The 27898-nt window shown below is 35.1% G+C and overlaps 1 protein-coding gene across 10 annotated transcripts in view; it reads right to left on the bottom strand.

Moving 5' to 3' along the window:
- Window positions 1-318: 318 nt before the first annotated feature.
- SHPRH (SNF2 histone linker PHD RING helicase) overlaps window positions 319-27898 on the bottom strand; it is a 68717-nt gene continuing 41137 nt past the window's right edge. For 9 of the 10 annotated variants that reach the window (XM_010983730.3, XM_064486605.1, XM_010983729.3 and 6 more), the window contains 10 exons: window positions 27013-27238; window positions 25152-25295; window positions 23970-24071; window positions 21383-21454; window positions 19632-19820; window positions 9452-9544; window positions 8673-8759; window positions 7727-7905; window positions 3611-3691; window positions 319-2328 (listed from right to left, as the gene is read on the bottom strand). In XM_010983730.3, the coding sequence (XP_010982032.1) occupies window positions 2232-2328; window positions 3611-3691; window positions 7727-7905; window positions 8673-8759; window positions 9452-9544; window positions 19632-19820; window positions 21383-21454; window positions 23970-24071; window positions 25152-25295; window positions 27013-27238 (1270 nt within the window). In that variant the 3' untranslated portion in view covers window positions 319-2231. Of the gene's footprint in view, window positions 2329-3610; window positions 3692-7726; window positions 7906-8672; window positions 8760-9451; window positions 9545-19631; window positions 19821-21382; window positions 21455-23969; window positions 24072-25151; window positions 25296-27012; window positions 27239-27898 lie in introns of those variants that run through there. The other variant, XR_010381224.1, reaches the window with a different exon arrangement.

Below are 27898 nucleotides of genomic sequence, written 5' to 3'. Positions count from 1 at the left end.
CTGGTGCATTAGTAAAGAATCCATTTAAGAACAACTACTAATAAGTACAATGATATTTCAGAGAATATAAAGTGATGGAAGAAGGACATAAAAAAGTCCTTCATTTGCAGCCAAGATGTAGGGACTAGATTTGAATTTGTTTTGAACAATTATTTGAGAGAACTATCACAACTGTTTTGAAGAAATAATAAATATCTATATAATGTGGGATTCTGTAGTATAAACAATTTTGACATCTTTTGTTGAGAGACTAAAACAAACAAAAAACAAAACCCACACAGTATGTTCTATGGATCAGAAATTACATAAATCCCCAAATTTTAATTTCCACTAAAATATTTATTTAATTGATAATATTTTACAGAAATAAATAACAGCAGTTTTTCTCTAATACAGATAGATATATTTATAGATATATTTGGATTTCTTTTCTTTTCTCTTCTTCTTTTTTTTTGTTTACAAAATTGAAGCATATCAAAGTGTTTCCCTAAAACTTTACCTCAAAAAGGAATATTAGGAAACAAACAAAAAGAAATACTGAAATATGTTCATTATTAAACTGCAACCATGGGCCTTCTGAATCTCAGCAAGGTATACAATTTAGAGAAAGAACATGAGATTTGGAGCCAGGGGACCTGGGCTCCACTGTTTACTTGGATGTGCCATAGGCACGTTTTTCAGTATTTCTGAATCTCAGTTCTCTACCTTTAAAACAGGAATGATGTTAATTATATCAACTTCACAGGACTGTTGGGAAAATTAAGCATGTAAATGTATAGGAAAGCTCTTTATAATATGTAAAGAGCTACAAAAATAATAGTTCTGTTTCATTTCATATAAAATAATCAATGCATATCTTCTTTCAACTGAAGAATAAGCACCAAAAATGTGTGTGTGTTTTCTTCAGCTGAATTATGTCACCCTATAAACCAGAATAAGAAAATGCACCTTAACTAAGCACCAAAGCCTCTTGGATAAATGTGATCCAGGGGATATTTCTATTACGGTTTTCTGCGTAACTAAGTAGGAGCTAATGAATCCTGAGGGTCATTTAAAACTCTGAAGGCTCAAAGAAAACAAAACAAATCAAAAACATTTGTATTACATCGAATGGCTAGGATACAACAAACTACTCCTTATTTAGCAATTTCAAAGTTCATTAATTCTTCACAGAAGAAGAAACACTAGGTTATTATGACTTGCAGTTATTTGCTTATGTGAATATGACATTCTCTTGTTCCAAAGATCAAACACTAGTCCTTGAGGGAAGTATTAGTGGAATGAAATAACAAGCACTATCATAAATCAGATATTAGTGGTTAAAAGTCTAGTTACACAAGAACACGGGAAAGGAAAAGAACCAAAGACATCAGTATAATAATGATAAAAAAAAAAAACCCTGCCATATTTCCATGTTATAATGAGAACTAAAATTATAAAATTGCAATATTTGCAGATACATCGATCTCAAAACACATAAAAACTTAACCACAAGAAAACATAAAAATAGAGAAAGCAATTTAGATAATTTTAAGGTAAGTAAACATTAATACACTTTTAAAAAAGCTAAAGTTAACGGCTTAGACTGACAATACTTAACACATAATAGAAATACTTAAAGTGCTCAATGTTTTAATTTTTAGTAGCAAGATACAGAGAAAGGAAATAATTGCCTAATATTAACTACTGTTAGGAGTTGCATTACTGTAAAGTTATGATTTATGGAGTTACAGTCTATACCTATTCAAAGAACTAGATGTTAATGTAATTCACTATCTTTTAAAAATATTACTAACAAGATATTGGTGAATCACGTGCTAAACACACTGAAAGCTCTTCCAAAAATGAGATCTAAGTTGGTTGAATATCCTGGGTCATAGAAAACTAGACTAGTTTACTTACTCTCTTATTCCAACTCTTTCAAAGACTAATCTTATCAAAAGAAAAGTACACATTTCCTCTCAATTCCCTCAGCTAGAGCTACTCTTTGGAACAAAAATAAATATTTTATTAGAAGTGTAAAATTAAAAATCTTTATAGATCTTCTGGAAACAGAATACTGAAAAGGACTCAGTACTTACTAGGACACTGTGCAACTAAAAAGGAAATAAATTCATTCAAATGAAAACAGTGTTTACTGACATCTACTGGATTGTTTTACTTAAACTTTATTCTATAAACTATGAAAGTTTTAAAATACAATAAAGTCTGTGGATTGAATCAAGTGTACTTCATTCAAGGTCTTCAGTTTCTTTGGTAAATAGGTCAGCCAGATCCGCCACGGTCAAGACAGAGGCCTCTGAATGCTTCGCTGATGAGTTCGTGTGACTGCGGGATTTTCCAAGTGAGCAGAATCAGAAAGAAACCCCAAGGAATGAATTATTATATTTGTCTTTATATACTGTTCTTGTCTTATAATAATATAAGACATAATAATATAATAAGAACATTATGTTCTTATAGTAATACAAGAACATACTTGTTCCTAAGTTTTTGTAATTGAGCTGTAAGAACCTCCCAGAAGAAAGTAGGCAATGGGATCACTATTACAACGTGTTAAAATCAGTGAAGACTTCTGCACATTGTTTTCAAGCTTTGCTATAAAATGTTTCTTTATGCACAAAGAATAAAACAAAGAAACAAAACCCCTGCCAACTACTATTAAGGCCTTCACCTTACAATTTACCTTCTTACCATCCAAAATTAATTTGTTTCAAGAAAAATTTAACTCTTTTAACTACCATTTTATTGAGGCAGCTTAAATACAATCACTGAATTCTGTTACGTATGGAAACACCACCAATAAAAAGACTTTATGTTTGAGGCAAGACTCTAGTGGTAGCCTCTTTCTTTCCACCAGTAAAAGAGAATTTCTGATTTCAAACGGCTTCTTTGTTATGCAAAGTACCTTTGTAGAAACAATCCCATCTAAGAAAATCATCTCTTCTGAGTATATCTTCCATTCATACCTATCTCACAAGGATTCAGTAAGGCATTCGTTTGTTTCAAAATGACTTTAAAGAAAATAAATTATAGGATAAATATTAGGAAGGTTTATGATTCCAAACTTAAATTCTTAAAATTAGGGCTGTTCCACTTCTGAAATTAATATCACAATTACCAGCCTGGTTTTAATCCAGGCCTTCCTACCTTCGTGTGACTAACAAGTGTCATGAATAAATTTAGCAGCACCGTAAGTGTCGTCTTACAGATACCAGACTAAAGCTTTCAGGTTGGGCATGAAGACAGATTTCATTTAAAAAGTAAGCCCGTGTGGCAAAGGAACGTAAGATAAGAGTTTTCTCCCCCAAAATACACATGGGTGATTTAAAGTATACTAGCTCTGAAATGAAGTTTCTTTAATAATAGGATACTTTATTTTTATACATTACAATCCCTATTAATAAATTAGGTCAAAAATAGAATGTCCTGAGCATTAACTGGGACATTTTGAATAGGTAGAATGTCGTACCTTGCTTTTAAAAAGTATTTGCACTTACATCTTTTGGTTGACTAAGTGGTCATCTAAGTGAAGAAGTCCCACATGCTGACACAACATTTATGTAACAGGAAAGGTTCCCTCATCGACTTGAAGGGAATTGCTACCTACCTCCTCTCAGCAGTCTTCAGCATTGCTTGCATTCTTTCTTCTATTGTCGCTTTAATTAAGAATCTGTGTACAATAGTGGGTCTAGAAGGTACGTAAAATTGTAAGTTTAAAAACCTCTTAAAACAAATTAGAACAGACAAACCATATATTATGTGCTGTATTTGTCAGTCAGTTGGTATCTTTTGTGGCAGGTACTAACCCAGTTGCTGGTGGTGGGAGGGTTGGCCAACAGTCAATAAAACCAACTATTTATAATCTCAGTGAACTAATATCTATTGAGGGGAGATACACCATAAACACACAGAAAATAAGATATTTTCAGCTATAGACAATACAATGAAAAGACTGACATATGAGATGAAACATGACTGACTGATGGGAATGAAGCCATTAAGCAAGAGAGGAGGGAGAGGAGCATCTGAACAGAAGAAGCAGTAAACAAACACCAGGTCCTGGGGAAGAGAACGTGCTTGGCAGAAGCTTAAAATGTTTGAGGGGCAGAAGGAAGACTAGCGTGGCAGAAACATCCTGTAAATGAGGGGGAAAGAGGCCAGATCATGCAGGGCCTTGTCGGACATGGTGAGAATTTGGATTCTTGCCATCAGTGTATTTTATGCATGATGTGAACTATACTCGATTATACTTCAGAAGTCCTTTTGGCTGCTGTGTGGGGGATGGACTGTTAGGCAGAAAGTAGAGGCAGAGAAGCCAGGGAAAGTTCTGTAGTAGTCCAGGTAAGAGGGTGGATTGTACTTTGATTATATCAGTGGTGACAGTCAGTAGTCAGCAGATTTGGAATATTTTCGGAGGTAGAGCTGGCAAGACTTAAATGATGGTTTGGAAGTGAGGTATGAAGAGGGAAAAATGGAAGAGTCCTAGGTTTCTGGTCTGAGAAATGGATAATAGTGCCACATTATAAGATGGGGAAGGCTTGGGGTAGGTGGGAGTGCAGTAGGAATAGTTTTTTTTCATCCATGTTAATCTTGAGTTTGCTATTAGATAGGCATCCAAGGGAAGGTGTGGAGTCTGCTGACACACGTGTAGAGACAGAAGTGGGTGGGAGAATCTGTGACAGGGGCTAAAGGGCACGTCTGGCCTGGGGCTGCACATTTGAGTCATCCACATATAAACGCTACTTAAAGCTCTGGGACTGGATGCGCTCACCTAGGGAGTGCAGAGAGGGGAAAAAGAACCCTGAGGGACCATGGGCAAGAAGTAGGTCATTAATAACATTATGAGGCTCATTTCAGTGGCTTGGTGAGGACAAAACCCAAAGGGAAAGGCAGAGAGAGAACGGGAGGTAAGGAAGTAGAAGTGGAGGCAGAATGTAGGGGAGTGATTTTTTTAAAAAGATAGATAACATGAAGACATGTGATAACATTTATGTGGTAATGTACTGCCAAAGGAACGTACTTGAGCATATGGGAAGGGACAGGACCCAGGGCAAGTAGAATGGCTAGTTTTTGAACGGAAAAGGAGACTTCTTCCCCTGTGATGGAAGGGATATACTGTGGCTTCCCGCCTGTTACTACAGATGAAATATCCCTTCTCCTCCCTAAAACCAATCTGTACGCATGACTATCTGACCGTCACCTACTGGAGGGCCCTGTCCCAGCACCCAGCACTCTCCCCATCTCTTGCTCTACTAGTTTTTGTCTCTAATGAATCATACTCTTGGGAGTTCTCTCATATGGAAGGGGGAAAAACAAAACCTCTCTTGTTCTTTCTTGTTTCCTTTTCTCTGCTTTTTGCAGCAAAACTCCTAGAAACACTAGTCCTACCAGCCAGAGAGGCAGCAGCGCACTGTGGTTAGAAGGGCTGTGGAGGAGGAACGGCTGTAGAAACCTGCCACCACTTTCACTCGCTATGTGACCTTGGACAAGTTACTTAACAAACATGTAAGTGTTCGGTAACCACAAATAAATAAAATCCTATTCTCTCTTACACTCAAATCAGGCCACTGCCTCCACCATTCCACCAAAACTGGCTTTGATCTGCGTGCTGCTAAGTCTAATGATTGACTCTCAAACCTTACCTTACTGGACATTTTGACAGTACATGACTCAGGTGAGCATATCTTCCTCCTTAAGTTACGTTCTTTACTTGGCTCCCAGGACAACTCTCTCTTCTAGTTTTCTTCCTGACTCCCTGTTCGATCGATCATTATCGGTTGCCTTTGCTAGTTTCTCCTCTTTTCCCGCAGCCTTTAACTTTGGTGTGCTCTGGAGTTCAATCTCTGGTCCTCCCCTCTACCTCCACTCACTCCATAGGAATCTCATTCAGTTTTATGACTTAAAAATACCATTATATGCTGGTGACTTCCAAATGCATTTCTCTCTTGAACTCTGGACTTACATAACCATTTAGTGAACTGAAATCTCTGGATGTCTAAACACATCTCAACCTTGTATCTAAAGTAAACTTCTATCCTTCTGTCCTACCTGGTAGTCTTCCCCAGTTCAGCTGGAAGCTTTTCACCCTTCTAGTTGTCCAGGCCAAAAAGCATGGTGTCAACCTTGACTCTCACATCCCACATCCAATCTGTCACAAATACTATTGGTTCTACCTTCAAAATATGCCAGAGCCCGGTCACTTCTCACCATTTCCACTGCTGCTAACACGTCTGTCACCTTCAGCTCTCACCAGGATTACTGCAACAGCCTCCTAACCAGTCCTCCTGCTTCCACCCTCACTTGCTCATCTTCCCCTCAAGGCTGGGACACAGCACTCAGGATGAGTCTTTCAACACTTACAAGTTAGATCGTGTCACTCCTTTGCTCAAAGACTTCCAGTGGCCCCCTCTCTTGTATGTAGTGAAAGCCAGGTCTCCATGGTGGCTCCTGGGTCCTATACAACACCCCCTGCTCCCGCCCACCCCCCAGCTCTCTGACTCCACCTCCTACTGATGTCTTCCTTGCTCTCTCTTCTGCAGCAACTCTGGCTCCTTGCTCTTCATCACACATGCCAGGCGTACTCCTGATCTAGGGAGGGTCCTAGATGTCTACTTGAGCATTTTCCCCTAAGATATCTGCACTTTTTCCTCTATCTCATTTCTCTGTTCAGCTGTTACCTTCTCCATAAGAACTTCCACGCCTTCCTGCCCAGCCACTTGCACTCTTGATCCTTCTTATCCTACTCCACGTTTCCAGCTCCTATCACAGCACGTATCTTACTTATTATGTTTATCTCCTGTGTTTGTGCACAGGCAACTCCTCTTTGGCTGCATGAGCACCCTTTCTAGCCCAACTTTGAAATAATTATTCCTTCAAGATTCAACCTAATAAAGCCTTTCCCGACTCTCTAGGGCACAAGAGAGCACTCCCTTCTTTTGTTATCTCTGTACTTGTATTATATTTTTGCACAGTCTACTATAATATATTAAATCATCAGTTTTCTGTACCACAGTCATCTCCCTGGGGAAACGGACTGTCATATTCAATTTGAATCTTCAGTATCTAGCATAATGCCTGACATATGGTAGGCATTCAATCAATATTTATTTAATGAGTGCTTAATATGGATGCATTGAAAAAAAACCCATTCATCGCATATAACATCCAGTAAGTAATATATCTAAGAGGGCTTATAAAGGATAACTGTCCATTCTGATATTTGAGTAAAAGTAGTACATATTACATAATATTTACTATTAGGTTATTTTGGGCCTTAAATTAAACTAATTATCTCTCAGAGTGGATCTGGAAGGCTGTTTTTTCCAAAGGGAAAGAATTTAAAAAGGAGTTATTTGCTTTCAGCCATGCATGAGATATGCCTTCTTTCAATAAAGGTTCAGCCAGTCAAAAGTGAATTCTTCTCAAAGTTATGACAGATCCCTTCAACTTAGTAGTTGTACTACATATTTTAAAAAACTGTTTTGATGAAGTGATCAGGGTAGTTTTTGAAGGAGGAAAGATAAAAATCTGGGAGAATTTGGGGGTTTGCTGCTTGGAGGAGGGAGGGTTGGAAATCTCAAAATGTCTTCTGGTCATATAGTAACAGTTGAAAATTTAATAAGGGTGCAACTAAAACAAATAGGTTATGATGAACATAAATGACGAGTTTAAATGTATCCTAGAAACTTGACCAAACGTTACAGATGATAATTTTCATTCTTACTTTGTCTGTCCAATCCGGTGTACCCTTCCTATGGCCTGAAGCTCATGGGCAGGGTTCAATATGGGCTCCACCAAGAGAACATGAGTTGCTTCGATGATAGTTAATCCATTAGAACCTGTGTGCAGGGGCAGCAGCAAAATATTGATTTGGGGATCATATTTAAATGCTGAAAGGTTCTCCTAAAAAAGAAAGGTACATTTAAATTTTAGCTTAGATAGTTAAAAATAAGAGCAGTATATTTTAGCTCATGTTAAAATACCTAATGGTATCCAGGTCATTATGAAACGTAGTAATTAAGATAATGAAATGTAAAATTACCAATTTTAGAAAGTGTAAATTTGTTGCTTGACTTAATGAAAAAAGTGTCACACAATCTCTCTTGTTCTTTATAATATATAGTGGAATCACAAGATACATGTATGTGATGTATGCAAATTAAACTATATGAGCTTAGAGGAAGAGGAGAAAGAATGTGTTAGAGTGAGTATGAGATAAGAGACATGAAGCTGCTAAGTTTTCCCTTGGTCTTTTTTTGGTGTTTGTCTCTAAGCTGTGACCTGTCACTGTGCCAAATGTGAGGTAAGCACAATTTGACCATATGCAGTTTTGCCTAAAGCAGTGTCTTTAGAATTTAATCCCAGGTGCATGAGGCTCCTGTCCATTCAAAAGGTATATCTTAGGCCATCTTTTCCTATACTAAAGAAAAGGACCTTAAGTCAGAAGATCTTTAAATATGGTTTGCTATGAGTACAACTGAGTAGATGAAAAATAAATGCGGTTTCTTTATTTTGCCTTTAAATGTTAATTTTATAATTAATCAAGAACTCAAACCCTGTTTACGTGGTTTATATGACATGACAATAAATGCAATAAGGCTAATTAAGAGCAATTTCAATTTGCAACTGAATCCACTCAAAAAAACATGAATGAAATCTTCTTGACATACCTGAAATGTCTTAACACGACTGATCTGTGCAAATTCCATGTTGTTGTCAGTGAGAGCTTTTGAAATAATATCTAATACATCTTGCCACTAAGAACATACAAAAAATTAGAAAACAAACATTTACACACAGCTTTCATATAAAACAGATCTGAAAAGGGACTAAACCAAAATAACCTTTATACCTCAGAATTAAGTAAACAAAAACAAAATCTTTAAGTGAAATACCATTAATATTACCTTGTTCTAGCCTGAAAGATTTTTTTAAATCAAGTACTGGTTAAAGACACGGTAAAAAAGAAAAATAAGCATCTTTAAGAACTGAATTAAGATAAACATAAATAATAGAAAATAAATTATGGAGTGCTTAAAAGATGTGGTATTACTTATCTTTGAAAAGTGAAAACTAGAAGTTTTACTCAATTATCTTTTATTCAATAGATTATTTTAATTTTCTTTTTCTTTACCAAGTTCATCTGTGAAATGACTTTTAAGACTACAGATTTCAATTTAAAAATATTAATAAGAAAACCCCTAAGTAAAATTAATAAAAAAACATGAAATGTAGCTATAGGAATTACCTTGTGAAGCATCATCAAATTTCTCTAAAAATATTTCTGCCCTATGGACATACATTTTTCTGTGTTAGATTTTTTTTCTGTCAGTAATTCTAATTCTCAACAATATTATGGCAAACACTAACAATTAGTTCTCAAATGTAAACTGATTAGAAACAGAAAGTCAGCCTGAGTTAACACTGAGGATGAAAATGTTGACTGTACCGTTGAGAAAACAAGCGCTTTAGCCCCGGGATCTCTAAGCTGGATTCTCATCAGAGTTCTGACCACAGCTTCTACTTTTGTAGAATGGCTACCCTGTGTGAACACAAAGAAGATAACACATTATTATCAAACAAAATCTAGTTAACAATGGACTGGAAAACAACATAAAACACTTTTATCAAAACTATATGATAGGTGCATATGTATTTATCCTTTTTCATACTGTATTTGCCAAAAATTTTCTTTTGCCTCAAATTGTAGAAGTTATAGATTTACACTCTGAGAGAATCAAATTTAAAAGCTCACCAGAAAGTACTATAGTGATATGACCTGAGGGTAAGATTTTTTAATTAAGTGGCTAGGTTTTGTACTTATAAAATTTTGTTACTTTAGAAAGGCAGAATTTATATTAAAAAGCACTCACTTCAGATATTATGGCACTGAAAATATTCAGAACACAGTGAATCAAAACTCCAATGTAAGCAAACAGTAAAGGGTCTAACCCACAAAGAATCCTTTCTTACAGTGGCATTATAAAGGACCAACGATGGGGGTACAAATGATGTCCACTTAGACTGAAGCAGATTTATACAAACTGAGGTAAACACTTAAAGAATGCTTTTTGCATTTTCCATAATCATTTCCATCATAAGAACATGAAAATGAGAAAAAAATGAAGAAATAAAGCAAGTGTTTTTGTAGCCTTCACTGAGAACATTTCCCTCCTGGAAAGCTCTGAGAGATGGTATGACATAGAAATTAAGGGGATGGGATTTTGAGTGAGATTAATCTAAATTCTGCCAGTTCTGCGTCTCCTTAGTTATACAGTCTAACTTTTCTAAGCCTTAGTTTCCTCATCTGTCAAGTAGGGGTGATAATTATATCTACTTCCAAAGGTTGTTGTGATGGTTAAATGAGAAAATGCATACAAAACAATATCTGGCAAATAGTAGCTACTCAGAAACTTACTGTCTTTCCGAGACATTAAATACGAGCACTACAATGACACAGGTTATCCCACAAGGGGGGGCAGATCTAACTAAAAAGAAGTGACAATATTCCCACATTACTCTTCTCCTCAAATCACCACATCCTCCTCAAATCACCACCTCCCCTCACTATATTTTTACACGAAAAGATACTCAAAGGTAAAAATATAAACAAACAAGAAAGCTACACTAATTTTAAGTTAACAACATAGAATTATGGGAGAAGTTTGAAAATTCTCATACTAAAATCCTGAGTCTACACTTATTTCTCTGGACATTCAGACTTCCAATTATATTTGAAACGTTAGAAAATATAAGGGACCTATTTCAGTCTAAAAATGATCTTAAATAAGAGAAAACAGGAAATTAGCATAAAATGGTCATTTAGGAGTTTAGACGGAAACCCATGCTCCTTGTAAGGACTCATTTTCAAAGATATTTTCAAGTAAAATGCCAGGAAAACTATGAACCCTTCCATCAATTAAGCTGCTTCTCACAAAAATCCGAAAGAAAACAGAATAATCTTTTATAAGCAACATCCCAAGCTGGAGTGCTAACTCTGAGGGAAAAGACCAGAACATCCCCTTTTACCAGAGTTTGGCCAGTTCAGTGGTAGCCCTCAATGATCTCTTCCAAATGCTACAATTCTGAACCATTTAGTCCCAGGCCGGTTACTTCTTACTATGAAAGAAAAATAATAAGGAAATCTAGAAATCCTAAGCTCTGCTTGGCAGAAAGCTACACGGGGAGTGAGACGATCTTAATACTCTTTTCTTCCAGATGGACACGAAGTGCTACTGAGAATGAGAACAATGAAGAAAGAAGAGGGTGGCCCATATATATCTGTGGCTCTTGGTTTGAGCATGCAGGCTATGCACAATTTTTGAAAACAAAGGCAATAAATCCATAATTTTTTATGTCAGACCAATGTGTTAAGACAATTTCTTATTTTGGACTACTTGAAGAGATTTAAATGATTATAAATTATCACTAGAAACGTTGCTTCAAGTTACAAGATACAAAGTTGAAAATTCACTACCTGAGTCTATTTTAATAATAATTCATTATTTGTTGTTAAATGAAAAGAAAATGTCCTAGACAATGAAGGATTACTGATCTAAAAAGTAACACAGAAAGGAGTACTTGTACTTGATTTATACAAATAAAAGAAAAATAATGCCTATGACTAGAAAGTTATTGCTGCTTTGTATTTTTCTTTGATGATCTCTACAATAAAAGTGAAAACTGGGAACTCTGAAGCGGGGCATGGCAATCCATGACTCTGAACCAAGAGCTTGTTGCCACTTATATCCCTTCTTCACCAATCTAGTTCTTCTTCCTTTGGCCCTTTATTTTCTCTGTTTCCCTAATCTGTCCACATTCCTCTCCAATTCCTTTGTCTTTACAGTATCTACGGATTCTCATGGTCATGCTCAGCTCCAAGGGTAGATTAAGGGCTAGAGTGGCTGCTGTGTCCTGAAGAACATCAGTAAAAAGTCAACACAATGGAGGTGATGAATGTACTCAGTCTTGTTTTTCATCAAACATTAGAAAGAATATTCATGTTAAATATTCAATATTCAATATTCAATAGACTATTTTATGTTAACAGGCAGACTGTATCTTTAGTGATGTTATAGATACTATATACTTACATATTATCTTTAATATTTTTATAATGTTCTAATGTATTATATGTATTAGTACATATCTATACAATATATATTCTATACATATGAAATACACACACACCAATATATACGGAACATGTCAAATGATGTCTTACATTAATGGGGTTGCCAGTCGCTTATGACTTCTAAACTGAAGGCACAATGAAGTCATTTTCAGAAGTGTAAAAACTTTGAAATTCGCCATTCACATACATCATGTTAAAATCTTTTGAAACAGTATAGCACAGTGAAAAAAGAATTGTAGAATGAGGATCACATGGATAATGGGGCCAGATAAGGATGACACAGAAATGAAGGAAGCCAGATAAAAAAATGAGAACTTCTATTATATTGGGATGCGTGAAGATTCTTCCTAGAAAAGCAAAGTTTAAATGATGGAGGATTAGGATTACACTCCTTTCTGCATTTCAATCACTCTTTTTTGGTTCTATAATAAAAAGTATTTTTATTATAATATTGTACACACCATTTACTGATTTTTTCTAGATAGGGAAGTCACATCTATAATCATATAACAAAATGTGAATGTATAAACATTATAATATAAAGATGATACTATAACAAAAATTAGAATGTAGAAGGGTAAAGAAAGAATGAAGGAGGAACAGAGGCACTAATTTCCTCATATTTTAAAGTAAGGAGTCAGCAGATACTGTCTGAAGCTAGTATTTCAAGGAGCAAAATTTATGTGTATTACTGAAAGTCACGGAGGTGATCTCTATAACTAAAAATAGAAATTGTTCATAGTGGCAAGGTAAACGAGGAAGAATGAAGGAGAACATTACTTCCCACTGTGTGCCATTTGTTATATCCTGAATTTATTTATTTTTTTTTGTGAGAATTACTTCCACTAAAAAAATTGTATTTTTTGTTAACCCTTATTTCTTACAGATAGACAAGGGTTTTTGGGGAAAGGGTGGGAGGCTTGTAATTCTGGGACCTTTTAAACTTATTACATCTGTGGTACGACTGGGACTGTGTCTGTCACAAGTGAGCTGGTCTTCTGAACCATGTCATTACCCTAGTGCTGCATGCTGCTGTACCTGCAAGACCTCTTACTGCTCTAGGCGCAAATGGATGCCTACTGTGCGCTACCTGCCATAGGTAATGAGTTTCAGCTTTGTCAGAAATGGGACAATCACATCTGAGGCAGAGCACAGGTAATATTTTAATCTTTCAGTTATTACCTGGATTGATTTTTTTTTACTATCTTTTAAACATACTACAAGAATCAAAGAGATCAGAGATTTTTGAAGATTCATCTAACTGAAGAACATCACTTTAAAAAAAGAAGAATTTATACAACTTCAGCTCCCTTCTCCTCTCCCCCTCTGGAAAAAAAAAAAAAAAAAGAGAGAGAACTATGGTCTGTAACCAGTTATACGAGCAACTGGGATTATAATTTGGTGACAGGTCAGATTTTTCTTTAGATTTCCTTGCTGGTTTGTAACTTAACAAATAACTTGAATGTTTCCTATTGTTTAGTATAGAGGAAGTCATTTCCTGCCAGTATTTTCTGACTTTCATTACTTTTATTCTGGACTTTTCTTTTTGAAGGAAGCTAAGTCTTTCAATGTGCATGTGCTGTCCATAGTAGTTTTAGCTAACTAAGATCACTTAACATTGTTTTATTTCTGTCTGCACTGTTCACCATGCTAAAAACCCATGTTGGTAGTGACAGATACAATTTAGTGCAGCTAACACAGCTTGTACGATTGATCTCACAAAGTAGGAATACTTTTGAAGCATATGCCTGGGGCAATAGTTGGATTCTTCACATGTTACTTGAATAAAGTTTAATGGAAACTCCACCCAGGCAACCTATGTGGGAAATTTCACAAGTGTACCAGGCCACAGAAATATTACCCTGTTCTTTAAATACTCTGAATAATTATTTCAAAGAGATAAGTTAGTAACTGCAAAGAAGTTAAACGTTTTATTTGGATCCAAACATTTTATTAGGGATGTTATATATAAATACTAATCAGCTGTTGATCTGTCCATCCATCCATCTACTGATACCTGTTACATGCCAGGCATTGTTCTAGATACCAGGGATACAGTAGTGAATGAAACGGTCCCCAACTCATGAACAATGTCTTTTCCACAATTACTGGAGTTTACACTCCACAAATAAAATTTTTCATTAAAATAATTTATAGTTTATATCTTGGAAGTCTTTATTGTACGTTCAATTTACTGCAAGCTATTGCTAACTTCAACATGAGGCTCACTAACAGTTCGAGAGCTAATTTGGCTAGTGAATAGAAATCGTTTTTTGCAATTGTACTTGCTCATGACATTTTCTAACAAAAATACTTAACTGCATTCTAAATTTACCAGTTAATAGTCATGTACAAGGATTATCTTATATAAAAATATTTAGATAAGCATATTTAAATACAACTACATACATAAAAATTTACCTATTTTATGCCAACTTGAAACTCAGAATTTTGCAGTTTTATTACACTCAGATGTTTATTTTTAATTATATTTAGAAATTACAAGAGAGACTTCACATGTCACCTTTGAATCAACTGAAGAAAAACTCAAAAAAAAAAAAAAAAAAGCAAAGCAAAGAAAAGAAAGGAAACAACAGGATTCTACACACAGAATTTGACACGTGGTATTACCAGGCTTCTCTGGGAGTCTGAATGTAGAAATACTGTATTTTTCTTTTTTTTCTCTACAAAAAAGTTGTATAAAACATCAGTATTACCAACAGGTTTGCTTGTTATAAATCCAGATTCGTGGGCCAAATCCAAGATCTAATGAGTCAAATTTATAGGAATGGAGACTGAAAAAATTCTTTATTTCAACAAGAAGACCAGTTGATTATCAGACACTCAAAAGTTTGAGAAGATGAAGCACTGTGTGCATGTGTGTGGGATAAGGAGGGAGGGTGCTGTTCTGCTGTGGCTACTATATCCATGTAGTGAGTTTTCTCTTGGATAGAAACTTCTTGTGACACAAACACTTTGTACATTACAGGGGCAGGGTTTCTAATGACAAAACTGCTTTGTATGAAATCTAGCCAAACTTAGGACACAGGGAACATGCCACGTGAGGCGTATGTTCTGCCAGGAGGCCTGCTTCACCAGCTAAAATGCCTGGCAGTTGTCAGAACTTGCAGGGGGAATTTTGTTTACTCTGTGAAATGCCCAGTAGGTTCCAAGGGTCATTTAGGAATACTGTCACACTGCAGTCAAGATAGATACAGTTTTTAACCTAAATGCATCCACTAATGAACATATTTTATTCATTTTACTTCTGTGGTCAGTCACAATGTAGGATTCCTGACATTGTGAAATAACAGCAGAAAAAAAAAGTGTAAAACACACACTTTAGATAAAAACATTAATGAAATAAAAAATTAATTCACAGGAGTGTTTAGTAACGATCAGGGATTTGATAATCAACAATAAAAAAAGAACCCTGAAATTTTGGAATAGTATGAACTAATATTTATAAAATTTCAAAATAATGTCTTCATTTTTCATATGGAGCCATCTTTTTATTCCTCAACTCTAAGACAGGTGATGTGACCATTTAGTGGGATAGTTTCAGATGGTCAGAAAGTGCAGTGAAAGTCTGAGAAAATAATAAGCAGATGTTTCAAGGAGAAGGTGGCAGAAATGTGACAGTTAGAAAGGGGGACAGGTAGCAGAAGGCAGAGTGGCAAAGAGAAATGGTGACAGAAACAAAAGTAAATGCAAGCAAGAAGCAATGTGAGAACGTGGAAAAGTGATAAAACTTGCTTGCATAGTAAGTACAATATTCACTTATGTATTTAATGAAAGGGAAATATAAGTATATATGCATCCATGACAAAAGAGAAATTAACTTTACTAAATTCTGTATTCTTACATTTTTTTTACATGATCCTTCAATTAATTCATGTGTTCATCAATACTTATGAAAGACAGGAAGAGTCAGAGCATAATAAACAGTATCTGTACACTGATATCCCTGTCCTAACAGGACAGCAAACATAACTGTCCCGATCTCTCCCCTGGGTGTCTAGGAAAGCTGCCATAAAATGAACAGGTGTTTGGGTTTGATGGGCTCAGTGACTCAGTTTCATAGAGGCTGTGCTGTTTACTGGGAGCTACAGCAATCACTTCCTAAACCTTACTGCATGCAGCCTGACACAGCAGTTCTTTCTTATGCTCATTCCTTGTACTGTGACGAACGCTTCTGGTTGAGGGTCAGCAGCCCTTCTTAGGCCAAGAATGCCATCTGTGGCCCTTGGGATGCCCGAGGCCAGAAGAAAAGATGGAAGGGAAAAAAGAAAGGGCTGATAAGAAAGACTATTTTTATGGGAAGGAAAGGGAGAAAGAACTACAGGAGTAGGAAGAAAGGGGAAGAAGGGGACTGAGAAGGAAAGCAGTTCTTTGTGTGGTGAGTAGGTTAAAGGATAACCAACTCTGGATATTATACACCATCCACCTGGACCACCTATTTAACGTGCAGGCCTCACTGCTTCAACTTCTAGCATCTCTTCTCCTCCACCTCACTGGGGTCACCCACTTCTACAGTGACATGGGGAGTACCTAATACCTGTCCTCTCTGAAAATGACTAATGAAGATCTGTTCTCTGATAAGGACATCTACCCTTACAGCTTGGTTGCTCCAAAGCTCAATATAACCTGTTAGTTATTTGATTTCAGTGAGATCTCTACTTTCTCTCTGTATATCAACACTCTCTGTCTTTTTAAGAAACTGTATTACTGATTATCCCTTCTCTCTCCTATTTCTTCAAACCATTCTTCTTTACTGGAGATTAAACATGCTCAAGAATCTTTTATCTTGAATAGAATAAAACCAAAAAACACAGAAGCCTTTCTGCACTTCATCTCTCCCTCTGGTTACAACTCTCACTTTTCTACTTCAAAGCTAAATTTACAGAGTAGTTGGGCATTTCTCTCTCCACTTACTCACTTCCTGTTCCCTCCTAATTCCCTCCCAATCTGCCTTTTCCCTTTACATTTCTGTTGAAAGGGCTCCTTCTGAAATCATCAATGGCCTTCGTTAGCCAAATCAGTCCATCTGGTAGCTGAACCACCTTCACCATCACTGCCTCCTGATTGACGCCGAGTCGGCCTGTGGCCTCTGTTGACAGGATACTCTCTGGGACTGCCTATGCCTCTCGTTGCTCGTTCTTGGTCTCTCTTTTCAGCTTCTCCCCCTTTATTCCGTTTAAAAAGCTATGGAGTGCTGTAGGACCCGATGTGAAGCTAAATTCTGTGTTTCTTTCCTTATGTAATCTCATGTACTCTCATGGCTTCAAAGATCACTATGGCAATGACTCTGAATTTTGTATCTTTAGCTCCACATATTAACACTTTGCTGGACAGTTCTACTTGGATGTCTAAAGCACTTCAAGTCTAAATGTATCCTTCTTCCAAATAACCTTATATCAGTAACTGTACCTTTATCCACCTGATTTTTCACATCAGAAACCAGGGGTCACCTACAAAACCTCCTTCTTCATCAACCCCTCCAACATTCGACCCTCTTCCTCCTACTCATCAACTTTATAAACATCTCTTGAACATATTCACTTCTTTCCAACTCCACTACCACCAATCTAATAAAAGTCATCATCACTACTGTGGTAGCCTCCTAAACTGGTCTCTCCAGAATTTTTTCTACTCTAGTCTTTTCTATTCTGCTAATCTCATTTCCATACTGTAGCAAGAGGAATCTCAAAAATCCAAGATTGATCATGATACTTCTCTGCTTGTAACATGTTAACAGCTTTTTCTTTCTTTCTCTTTCTTCCTTCCTGCCTTCTTTCTTTCTTTCTTTTAATAAAAGGAAAAACATCTCACGTTTTCATGGATTGGAAGACTTCATATCTGTATTTTATAACTGAAGTACAGTTGATTTATTAATACCAAACTTGTAAGATCTTTCTTTATATGAAAAGAAAATTCTCAAATCTTCAGCTGGCCCTTCAACATCTGGCCCCTCTTCAGTTTCCAGACTCACTTCATTCCATTCTCCTTTGTGCTTTCTACACTGCTGCTGCTCAGTTCCATTTGAGTTCCTTCTTGTTTCAGTACCTTTCCATGTACTGGGTTTTTTGCTTGTTTTTTTTTTTTTTTTTCCTGTCTTGCAGCCTCCTCCTGACAAGATCCCTTCTACTGTCTCTCCAGGTTGGCTGATCCAGGCATTCTTTACACACCTGCTTAACTGCCCTTCCCTCAGAGAAGCCAGGTTTGATTTCCTTTTGTGGTGCTTATCACAATTATAATACATTAATTATTTGTTTAATACCTGTGCTTTCTGCCTCAATTCAAACTCTGTCCCCTCACTGCCAAACTGTAAAACCCATGAGGGTAGCAATCATACTTATTTTATAAGTGTATGATGCATCTGTTAGGCCCAGAACACTGCAGAGTATACAGTATATGTCCCATAACATATACAGAAAGAATGAGTGAATGAAAGCTCATTCCAGCTTTGAGATTCTGTTTATCTCAACATACTTGAGAGCACTGATTGATATTTTCAGGTTTCACTCAAGTAACAGTGGGAATAAACAGCAGTTAGATATTCCTTAATTGAACTACAGTGTTCTCAGGAAGGCTCACTCCTGGCAGTTTCAACTTGTGCTGAATTCTACTCACAAAATACAACCCAAAAATAAGTGAGAAGAGAGCGTGAGGGACCCAGAAGGAGAAGGAATTAATGAAAAATATTCTACTACCTTTGCTGAGCTAGCTCCATTACTCTGCCAACTACTCCTTCTGGCTTATATTCCCTACTACATTCATACATTGAGTTGTCCTTGTCTAAGGTTGGTTAGAAAAGAAAAGTTTAAATAAAACAAAGAACAAAAAGTCTAGTAAAGGCTTTTCATTAAATAAATACCCCTTAGGCAGAAAATCCAATTACAGATCCTATTTGGATTTCAAATTATAGTCTTAATTCTAGTCTTATTAAAGTTCTCAATGAAGCAGGGGAAAAAATTAGGACAATAAAGCCAAGTTTTGGCTATACCCTGAAATATCAATCCATGCCGTTTAGAAGTGTGCTACCTCCTTCCAGTGACAGTCTTCACTGACTTCAGTAACCAGTTAATTTTGTCCTTTAATTTGGTGGAGCACATCCTTTTCCCCAAATACCCAGGACTGAATAGAAGAATGAAGAAAAAGAAAGCTCTAATTTAACCAGAGTTCTGTCGATTTGCAGTGGACAGAAATACCATAAAAATAATAAGGGACTGGAATTCTAAGCTGTTCCTTTTTTTGCTATAGTGGGCATGACTATTGCTAACTATGTTTGAAAAAGCATTCTTGTGTTTCTCCCACAAGGAATGAGTAGATGGCAAAGCTGAGGCTTTCAGGCAGTGTATCTAAAGACAGACAACAGTGGTGGCTCCTTGTTCACTGTGCCAGCCTTGTTCAGATTTTGATGCTGTCTCTGTCAGGTACTAATTCCTATTCCATTGGTCTGACTATGCTTCTACATGCTCTTAACCAACTTTACCTTCACAGGGATGTCCTCTTCCTGGCTGGCTTTCTCTGAAGTGAAGACATATGAGATTTCTTTGTGAGATGTGGTCTGGCGGCAAATGGCACACTTAATGGAGCTCCTATGAGACCCCACGCTGTATTGTTCGATAATAATTGAAATGCACTCATTACAGAAACAGTGCCCACAGGTCAGTACTGCCCACTAAAAAAGAAAACACACAGAACATGCCTCAGTGAGATGTTACCAAAGATGACTTCCAATCTATAAATACATTACAAGGAGGAGAAGGGAGTCATAATTTCAATTACTAAATATTTCATGATATTAATATCCTCTAAGTCAGTCTATAAAAACTAAGGCATTTTATGTTTAATAGTTAAACTATTTTTCAGTCCAACCAGAGTAGGCTTTCATAATCTTTAGTTCTGCTCACCCTAACATGAACATAACAGTCAGTTAGTCATCATTATTTTGTAAGATGTTGTTCTCATTTCAGTATTTAGGAAAAATGCAAGTTACCCTTCAGCACTCTAACAGCAGATGTAACAGAGGGACTGAGAACAACATTAATTGGAAGAAAATATATTCAACATATTTCTACACAACTTATTAAGCAGATTTATATTTTCACATGTTAAAGCATTTACTGTTTAGAAAATGAGATGGAAATATTAAAGACAATAAAATGTCTGAGACAGTTTAGGTGCATGAATCTCATCGAAACTACAAGGAAGGAAGAAACTACTTATAACACCATGATCCTTTCCATTTTTATAGTAATTTTTATCAAAATATTTTTATCACTGATTTTTACCAGAAATCACCAGTATTTGTACATTACTATTCTTCTGCTCAGGTCCTTTTAAGATTTATTATCAAGAAAATATCCTTTAAAATCTTCTTTTCTCCATAAATCATGGTAACTAAAATGAATGTTCTTTCTGATTATTGCTGGTCGTAATATGGAACTCATATATTTAACCTTCTCTTAGTTCCATGGAAAAAAACAGCCAAGGACACTTTTATTCATTTAATCGTAACAGGTTTAACTTTCAAATTTTGAAAAGCACTGCATATTCTGATATTATATATATTGACTGATCACACAAAGTAGGAATTTATAGTATCATAAATCACTGTTGGTAAAATAAAAATAAGAATCTCTTTGAGGAGAACTAATACAGTGCATCAAGTTTATAGACATCTGTAAACTAATAATCACAAAGAAACATACTTAATTGATACAGGTCTTCTAAAAATTACATATAAATTCCTTTAGGATTGCATTTATTTTTACTTTAAAGCCTGGCATTATTAGATATTAATAATATTAAGTAAGAACTATGTTACTATACCTTCGTGATACCTTAAGTAAATCTGTGTATGCTGTATTGTATTTCTGTACAATTACCAGATAACCATGTTAAACTGACAGAGTCAAATTACTTAAGACTCAATCCTATAATTGGACATAATACTTAGATTATGTACTTTAATGAAAAAGATGGGGTTATTCTAGAAATATATTTTCATCTGTCACTTAAGGAAAAACACTGCTCAAACATACACAGCACAAAGCAGATCAGTTAACCTCTGGCCCTGCTTTTAAGATGGAGGTAATATTTGTGTTGCATGCAAAGCTGTTGTGTGCAAGAGAGAGAGAGGCAGAGAGAGAGAGACAGAAACAGCCATAGTGTATGTAAGAAATCTTTGAAAACTGTCGAGTGTTTTATAAACGCATGTGATATTTATTATAATTTCACCTGTTTTCCCAGCTGCCGAGCACAGATTGGACAAGGTTCTGGATTGACACCTCCTGATGTTTTGTCCTGAGACTATCCGAAAAAGAGGAATTAAAAAATACGTTAGTTATATTTTAAAACCTGGTACATGTTTTACAACTAATTTATAAAGTAAATGCTGGCAGTTGCAATTAAAAAATATAATAATTGAGATGACCTAATAATTTCTACATTACCTAATACTATTATTCCTAGGATTTACAGATAACATTCATTCAAGGAGTGAACTGAAAAACTGACACAATTTTTCATACAGTTTGTTAAAGTTATCACATTACTGTATTTGTGATAATTATAGAAGGAAAAATAAAAATATAATTTAGATAAGTTATTAAAATTTTATTTTCATGCTATATTTTTTATAAAGAAATATATATTCTGCATGTCCGTTTGGCACGGGATCACAGACATGGGAAGAGGCAGCATTTATTTACGTAACTCCCTATTAATACTGGTTTCTACTCAGTATCCTTTTTCTAATCTCACTAAGGCAAAGCAAATAACTAGAAAGGAGAAATATTACTGATTTGAGACCGATCTATGCCTAGAAATTATGTCAAAGTATAATAGCTTTTCAAAATCTCCTTAAAATTATATCAAAAACTGAAAAATCTTCAAACAGGTCATCAAATTAAAACTGAGGAAAACAAAGTAAATCAGACTTACAGACTACTAAAGTTTTTAAGTCTGCACTTTCACTAACCAAATAATTAAACATGAAAAAATATTGTTCTTCATTATCCTTTGACTTCTATAAGCAGTTAAAAAAAAAAAAAGGCTGAAATTGTGCACAGATTCCGCAACTCTAATGGTTAAAACAATTCCATTACCTTTGTAAGTATGCAAGCATTTTAAACAGCTGACCTGAATTACTCTTTTCCTCTGTTAATTACTGATTTCTTTCAGGTAACATATAACAAACCACCTAAAATCTTAGAAGCTAAATAAACTTTCATTTCTTTTGATTCTACAGGTGCCCTGGATAATTTTGTGATGGGCTGATATGGCTCGAGCCTGATGGTCCAGGATGGCCCCGCACTCATGTCTAGTAGCTGGGAGGCTGACGGGTCTGGGAGAGGGCTAAGGTGAGGTCTTTGCTCCCAAGAAAGGCAATCTGGGCTTCCTCACATAGTCTCATAGTTCCAAAATACAACACGACTGGGAGAACTCCAATGTGCATGGACTTTTCAAGCCTCTGCTTGTGTCACAAGGCCAAAAGCAAGTCATATGACCAAGCCCAGAGTCAGTGTGGGAGGGGACTAACCAAGAGCATGCACACTAAAGCAGCTTGGTCACAAAAGCAGCTGCAGACAATACTTAATGAGTAAGTATGGTATAGTTATGGGACATAAGTTGATATCTTCCATATGTTGAATTATTTAAAAAAATTAAAATTCTAAGGATATGATCTATGTAGGAAAACTTATTTGGCTAAAAATATAAGAAAAAATATTTAATCTATAAATGAAGGAAAGTAAGGAAATCTGCAAACTACTAAGCATAGGACAAATCCAGCCCACCACCTGTTTTTGTAAGTTTCATTGTAACATCTCTCTTTTCCTGCCAAAATAGTAGTAGTCATTGTAGTAATTATATATAATAATATTAATAGCAAATACCTAGAAAGTGCTTAATAAACCAGGAAATACTTTGGTACTTTACATATATTAATTCACTTAATCCTCAAGAAAGCCCTAAAAGACAGTGTTACTATTCTGTCATTTCACAGATGAGACAAAGATATAGGACTTGAATAAAGTCCTATATCTAGAAAATAATCACATCATGATTCAAACGTGCACAGTCTACCTTTAAACTCCCATGTTGTTTTCCTATAATGAATGTCCAATTTTTTCCATTTTGTCATCACTGGGATTTAATGATTCACCTAAATGTATTTTGTGTCAATTTTCAAGATCAATTGTAGTCTACTGCTTTCCTTCATTTGTCCTATCAAAAAATCTACTATCGTATGTTGTTCTGATAAATTACTCTGCCAACTGTCATTTACTCTCGAAGAAAATGGAATCATACTCATCAATGTCTAAAATAATACTTTGCTCACAACTTAGAAAATGTGTTGTGAAATTATATTAATAATTCATTACCATGTTTTCTTATTTAGTAACTTTCCAAACACACTTCACAGCTTCAAATAACAAATTAAAAAAATCTATGTATGCATTAATGGATGCATGTGTCTATATTATATAATGAAATCTTTGCCCAGAGGTATGTCCTAATACTTCCAATATTCAAGGCTTCAAACTATAGTCTGTTTAAATTGTGCTATACTCTATGTTGCACACCTTTTATATTGTCTACATAACATATTTTCTATAGTTATCATCTCCTTTTGTGATCTGCATAGCTATTGCAGACACAGCTAATGTTCTGACCCATATAACTAACACAAAGAAAGACAGAAAGATTAAAAGAATCACCACTACCATTAATCAGGGGAATAACAGATTAAACAAAAGGAGTCACCAAAGTGGTATATTGACAATATAGTATGAAAAAAAGTTGCATATTTTAAAAGCAATACCTTCTCCAAGTTAGTTAGGTAAAGAAGCTGCCCAAGCTTTTTCTGAAGCTGTGATGTAGCAACAGCTTTATCATTCAGTAGTTTTATACGGTTTTGTTCTACCTAAAAAACAAAACAAAACAACTTCTTTATTCTAAGATGGTAAAATTAAATTAAACACGCACAATTCTTCCTTAATATTCATGTGTCCTATTTTAAGAAAACTCATTTACACATGAAAACACAGATTTGTAAAATGGATACTAGATAATGTATTTCAAAAAAAATATATATATATAGATTACAGAAAACAAAATTCAATGTAGAATTCTGTTAAATAGGAAGGTTCCCTATATTCCTGAAGTAGGATAAAAATCAACCAAAGAATATTTATGTATGGTTTTTCAGTAGTACATTCATGGGATAAAGAAAAATAAAATGATACACTACTTCGGCCAGAGTGATTTTAAGAAATCCAGGGAGAATCTCCCTGAGCCCCTCCTCTCTGTGGCCCTCTCAGTAGAATATGGTAAACAGAAAAAAAGTGTAAAAATAAGAGAAATTTATTTTCACAGGAAAAATTTATTGATAAGTCTGAAAAATTAAGTGAAACAGTATATAATGAATATTTCTAAGTTTTTCTAAGTCATGGTCTCCAAGCTTTATAGAAAAGATTTAAAAGATTAAAGGAATAAAAACAAATTATAAAGGAAATAATATTTCCAATATGAAGAAAAAGGCTGGTGGAGTTATTTTTTAATCCTGAGATACAAAGAGGGATTTATCAGATGATAAATTGTCAATATCTGTTCATCATTAGCAAAGAAAAACACTGCAAAATAAATTCTTGGTCATTCTTGGAAAAGATTTTTTAGTTCTGAAAAAGCTAAGGTAATGACATATATCTAAAAACTGACCAAGAATATCTGTAGGTTTTGGCATCCAAAAGGAGCTCAAGAATAGATGAATATGCAACATAGAGAGAAACAAAGACACAATACACCAAAATAGTGAGTGCTAAGCATGTATCAGACATGAAATGGCTCATCTTTGACCTACAAAAACAGCTTCATATGGTTCAAACTAGGAGTAGATGTGAAATACTTATTTACTGAAGACATCACTGCCCTGATCCTGCTCTGTGGATCTTGGATTTCTGTGTCATCTATTTGCCGTGTCTTTTGTGATGTACTTGCATGTTACCTCATGTGGCTCAATGATGTGAAGAACTGGTGGATTGGGCTTTGGCTCCCTAGGGTCACGAACTCTTAGTCGTTCTGTAGCCATTGCAAGCTCATCAACAGCAGACACACGATTCCTCAGAGCCATCCAATATTCGTGAAGCAACTGGAGGAACAGAAAAGACAAAGACAGTGGTAATGCATGTAGTTAAAACTCGTTAAAACCCCCAAGATGTGAGGTCTTAAGACATATACAGTTTTTTTTCATTAAGTGTCTAAGGTACACGTGGTTCTTGGGCCATTTTTAGGATGAGCGAGTGTGACTGAATAATCTCCACAGGACACTACCGTGTATTGCCTCTTCATATCCCAAGATTTCTTGATAGGGCCAAAGATCTTTACAGATCAATACTAGACTGGTAGATTCTCTCCTTTATTTCTTAAAGAAACACTTTCCATTATTAGAATATTTCACATATTTGAAATAGTGTGTATATATGACAATGAGAATCCTAACATAAACAACTGAGTCCATGTCCTCCAATTTAAGAAAGAAGGATAATACCAGTTCCTTAGAAAGTCTCCATATTCCTTCTCAACTGTATTACTCTCTTTCCTCACACATATTCCTTCAACCCCCAACAAGGGGGTAATTACTATTCTGAGTTGGACTTACCATTCTGTACTTTTCATTGGAGTTATACTAATCTACATATCCTTAAGAATCTGGTTATATATGTTCCTGAAATTTATAAAAATAGTATCAACCAGTATAAAATTTTTGATATGCTTTCTTCATTAACATTATGCTTTGAGTTAGATTCTGATTGACGTGTGTAGCAGTAGCTCATTCACTTACACTGCTGTAAGAGGGTTTAATCTGCAATGTTATGGAGAAAAAAACGCACAAGGATCTGGGAGAACAACATAGTAAGCATTCTTCTGACAAAAAGCATGTGGCCAAATGGGGCTCAAAGAAAAAACATAGGTGCAAGTGAACACTGTATACAGTACTGTCATCTTCCATGACTTGCTATAATTAACTGTGTTGATCTGCTTTTGCATTTAAAATGTAATGTGAAAAGAAAAAAATGATTATGAACCAATGATTTTGACTCTATAAAAGTAACATTCCCCAATTTATCAAATGCAGATAGCATATCTTCTCTTTCTTGATACAAATTTTTATCCTGTTTTAAAAGGCAGGAACATAAAAGATATAAAATGGAATTATCACTTTATAAATTAAAAAAAAGGACACTTCTTTCATTTCTTTACCCATCTCACTTACAAAGTAGGGTAAGGGGTTAACAAATCCACATATAAAGAATCATTCAAAATTAATGAATTCTGGAATCTTATCTCAGGTACAGAGTTATAGTATGATTAAATTATTAACATATAAATACAAATGGTCACTTTGTGCATTATTAATTGCAAAAGTTTCCACTCTTGTATGTTGAGAAATATTTACTATGTTCTCCACTCTTTAAGGTTGTTGATGTTTGGTTGTTAGTCACAGAGGAAAAGCAAAACAAAATAAAAAAAAAAAAATGAAACAAAACCATACTCTTACAGAATAGCAGTGTAAGATCAAGCTAAGAATAGAATGATACACTTTCAAGGCTAAATAAAAGGTTTCATATAAATTTCATTTTAGTAATGATTTTCTTTTAGTAATTTAATAAATAGGACTTCCTCATTTGTTCAGTATTTTGTATTTATTATTCACCATTACATTTTAGGGAAAGATAAATTATGTTCCTGAAGTTTCTAAAGCAGATTTTTTAAAAACTGAAGAGAGAAAAAGGAAAGTAGCAATTAAAATTAATGTAAAGGAAGAGAATTTTTAACATTGGAAGGAACTTTTAAAATACTGTTACCTTATATTCTTTCTTCCAGGCTTCAAAGAGATCCATTGAAGTACTTCCTTCATCAATGAATTCAACATCAAATCTATGTGACTTTGCAAATGATAGCAGAGCTTTCATAGATCGCTCTGTCTCACTTATTGCCCACAGACCCCGGCTGGTGGTAGGTATCCGATCATCCACCAGTCCTTCCTCATCTTCTATCATCTCCTCAAATATTGCAGTCTGGCCTTTGACTCTGAAGACGTAAGAGAACAAAATAACAGTAAATACTGTCCGAGGGTAACAAGTACTATACAAATCGTATCGGCAAAGCAAATAGGAAACAAGATCAAAAAAAAAAAATTTTATAAACAACTTTCAATGTCATGTCTATAAGATCATGCTTGCAAATCTCTGGAAAAACCATACATAGCAACTCTGAAATGCTTAAAGTATCATAAATTTGACCACTGTTTTTCTTGAGAGCAATCTGACATAAAAAATGGCTATAAGTTCCAGGCTAAAAATTGCTTTGAGAATTAAAATAACACAAAACACTTATCACCACCACTATCAGCCACGCAAGAACACAACAAAATAACCCCACAAAATAATCTAAGAGTACACTGCTGATTTCCTTCTTCTTCTTCTTTTTTTTTTTTGGCAATCAGAATTTAGCCTTTTCTCAATTTTCATGTTTGTAAAATAGAGATAATTTTGCTAACGCCAAGGCTATGTCTTCACTAAGTAGTTTAATCTCTGACACAAGGATGAAGACTTCAAATCTGTGTTGGAGAAACTGTATTAATGAGACCTAACATTTTATAGAACACTTACCATGTATTAAACACAATGTTAAGCAATTATGTACATTTTCTCATTTAATATTCATAAAAAACTGTGAGGTAAATGTTGT

The sequence above is a fragment of the Camelus dromedarius genome, chromosome 6, assembly GCF_036321535.1.
Source record: "Camelus dromedarius isolate mCamDro1 chromosome 6, mCamDro1.pat, whole genome shotgun sequence".
In the NCBI taxonomy this organism is placed as follows: domain Eukaryota; kingdom Metazoa; phylum Chordata; class Mammalia; order Artiodactyla; family Camelidae; genus Camelus; species Camelus dromedarius.
Note: the sequence above shows the minus strand (reverse complement) of the source record. Positions and strands in the feature narration are given on the sequence as shown.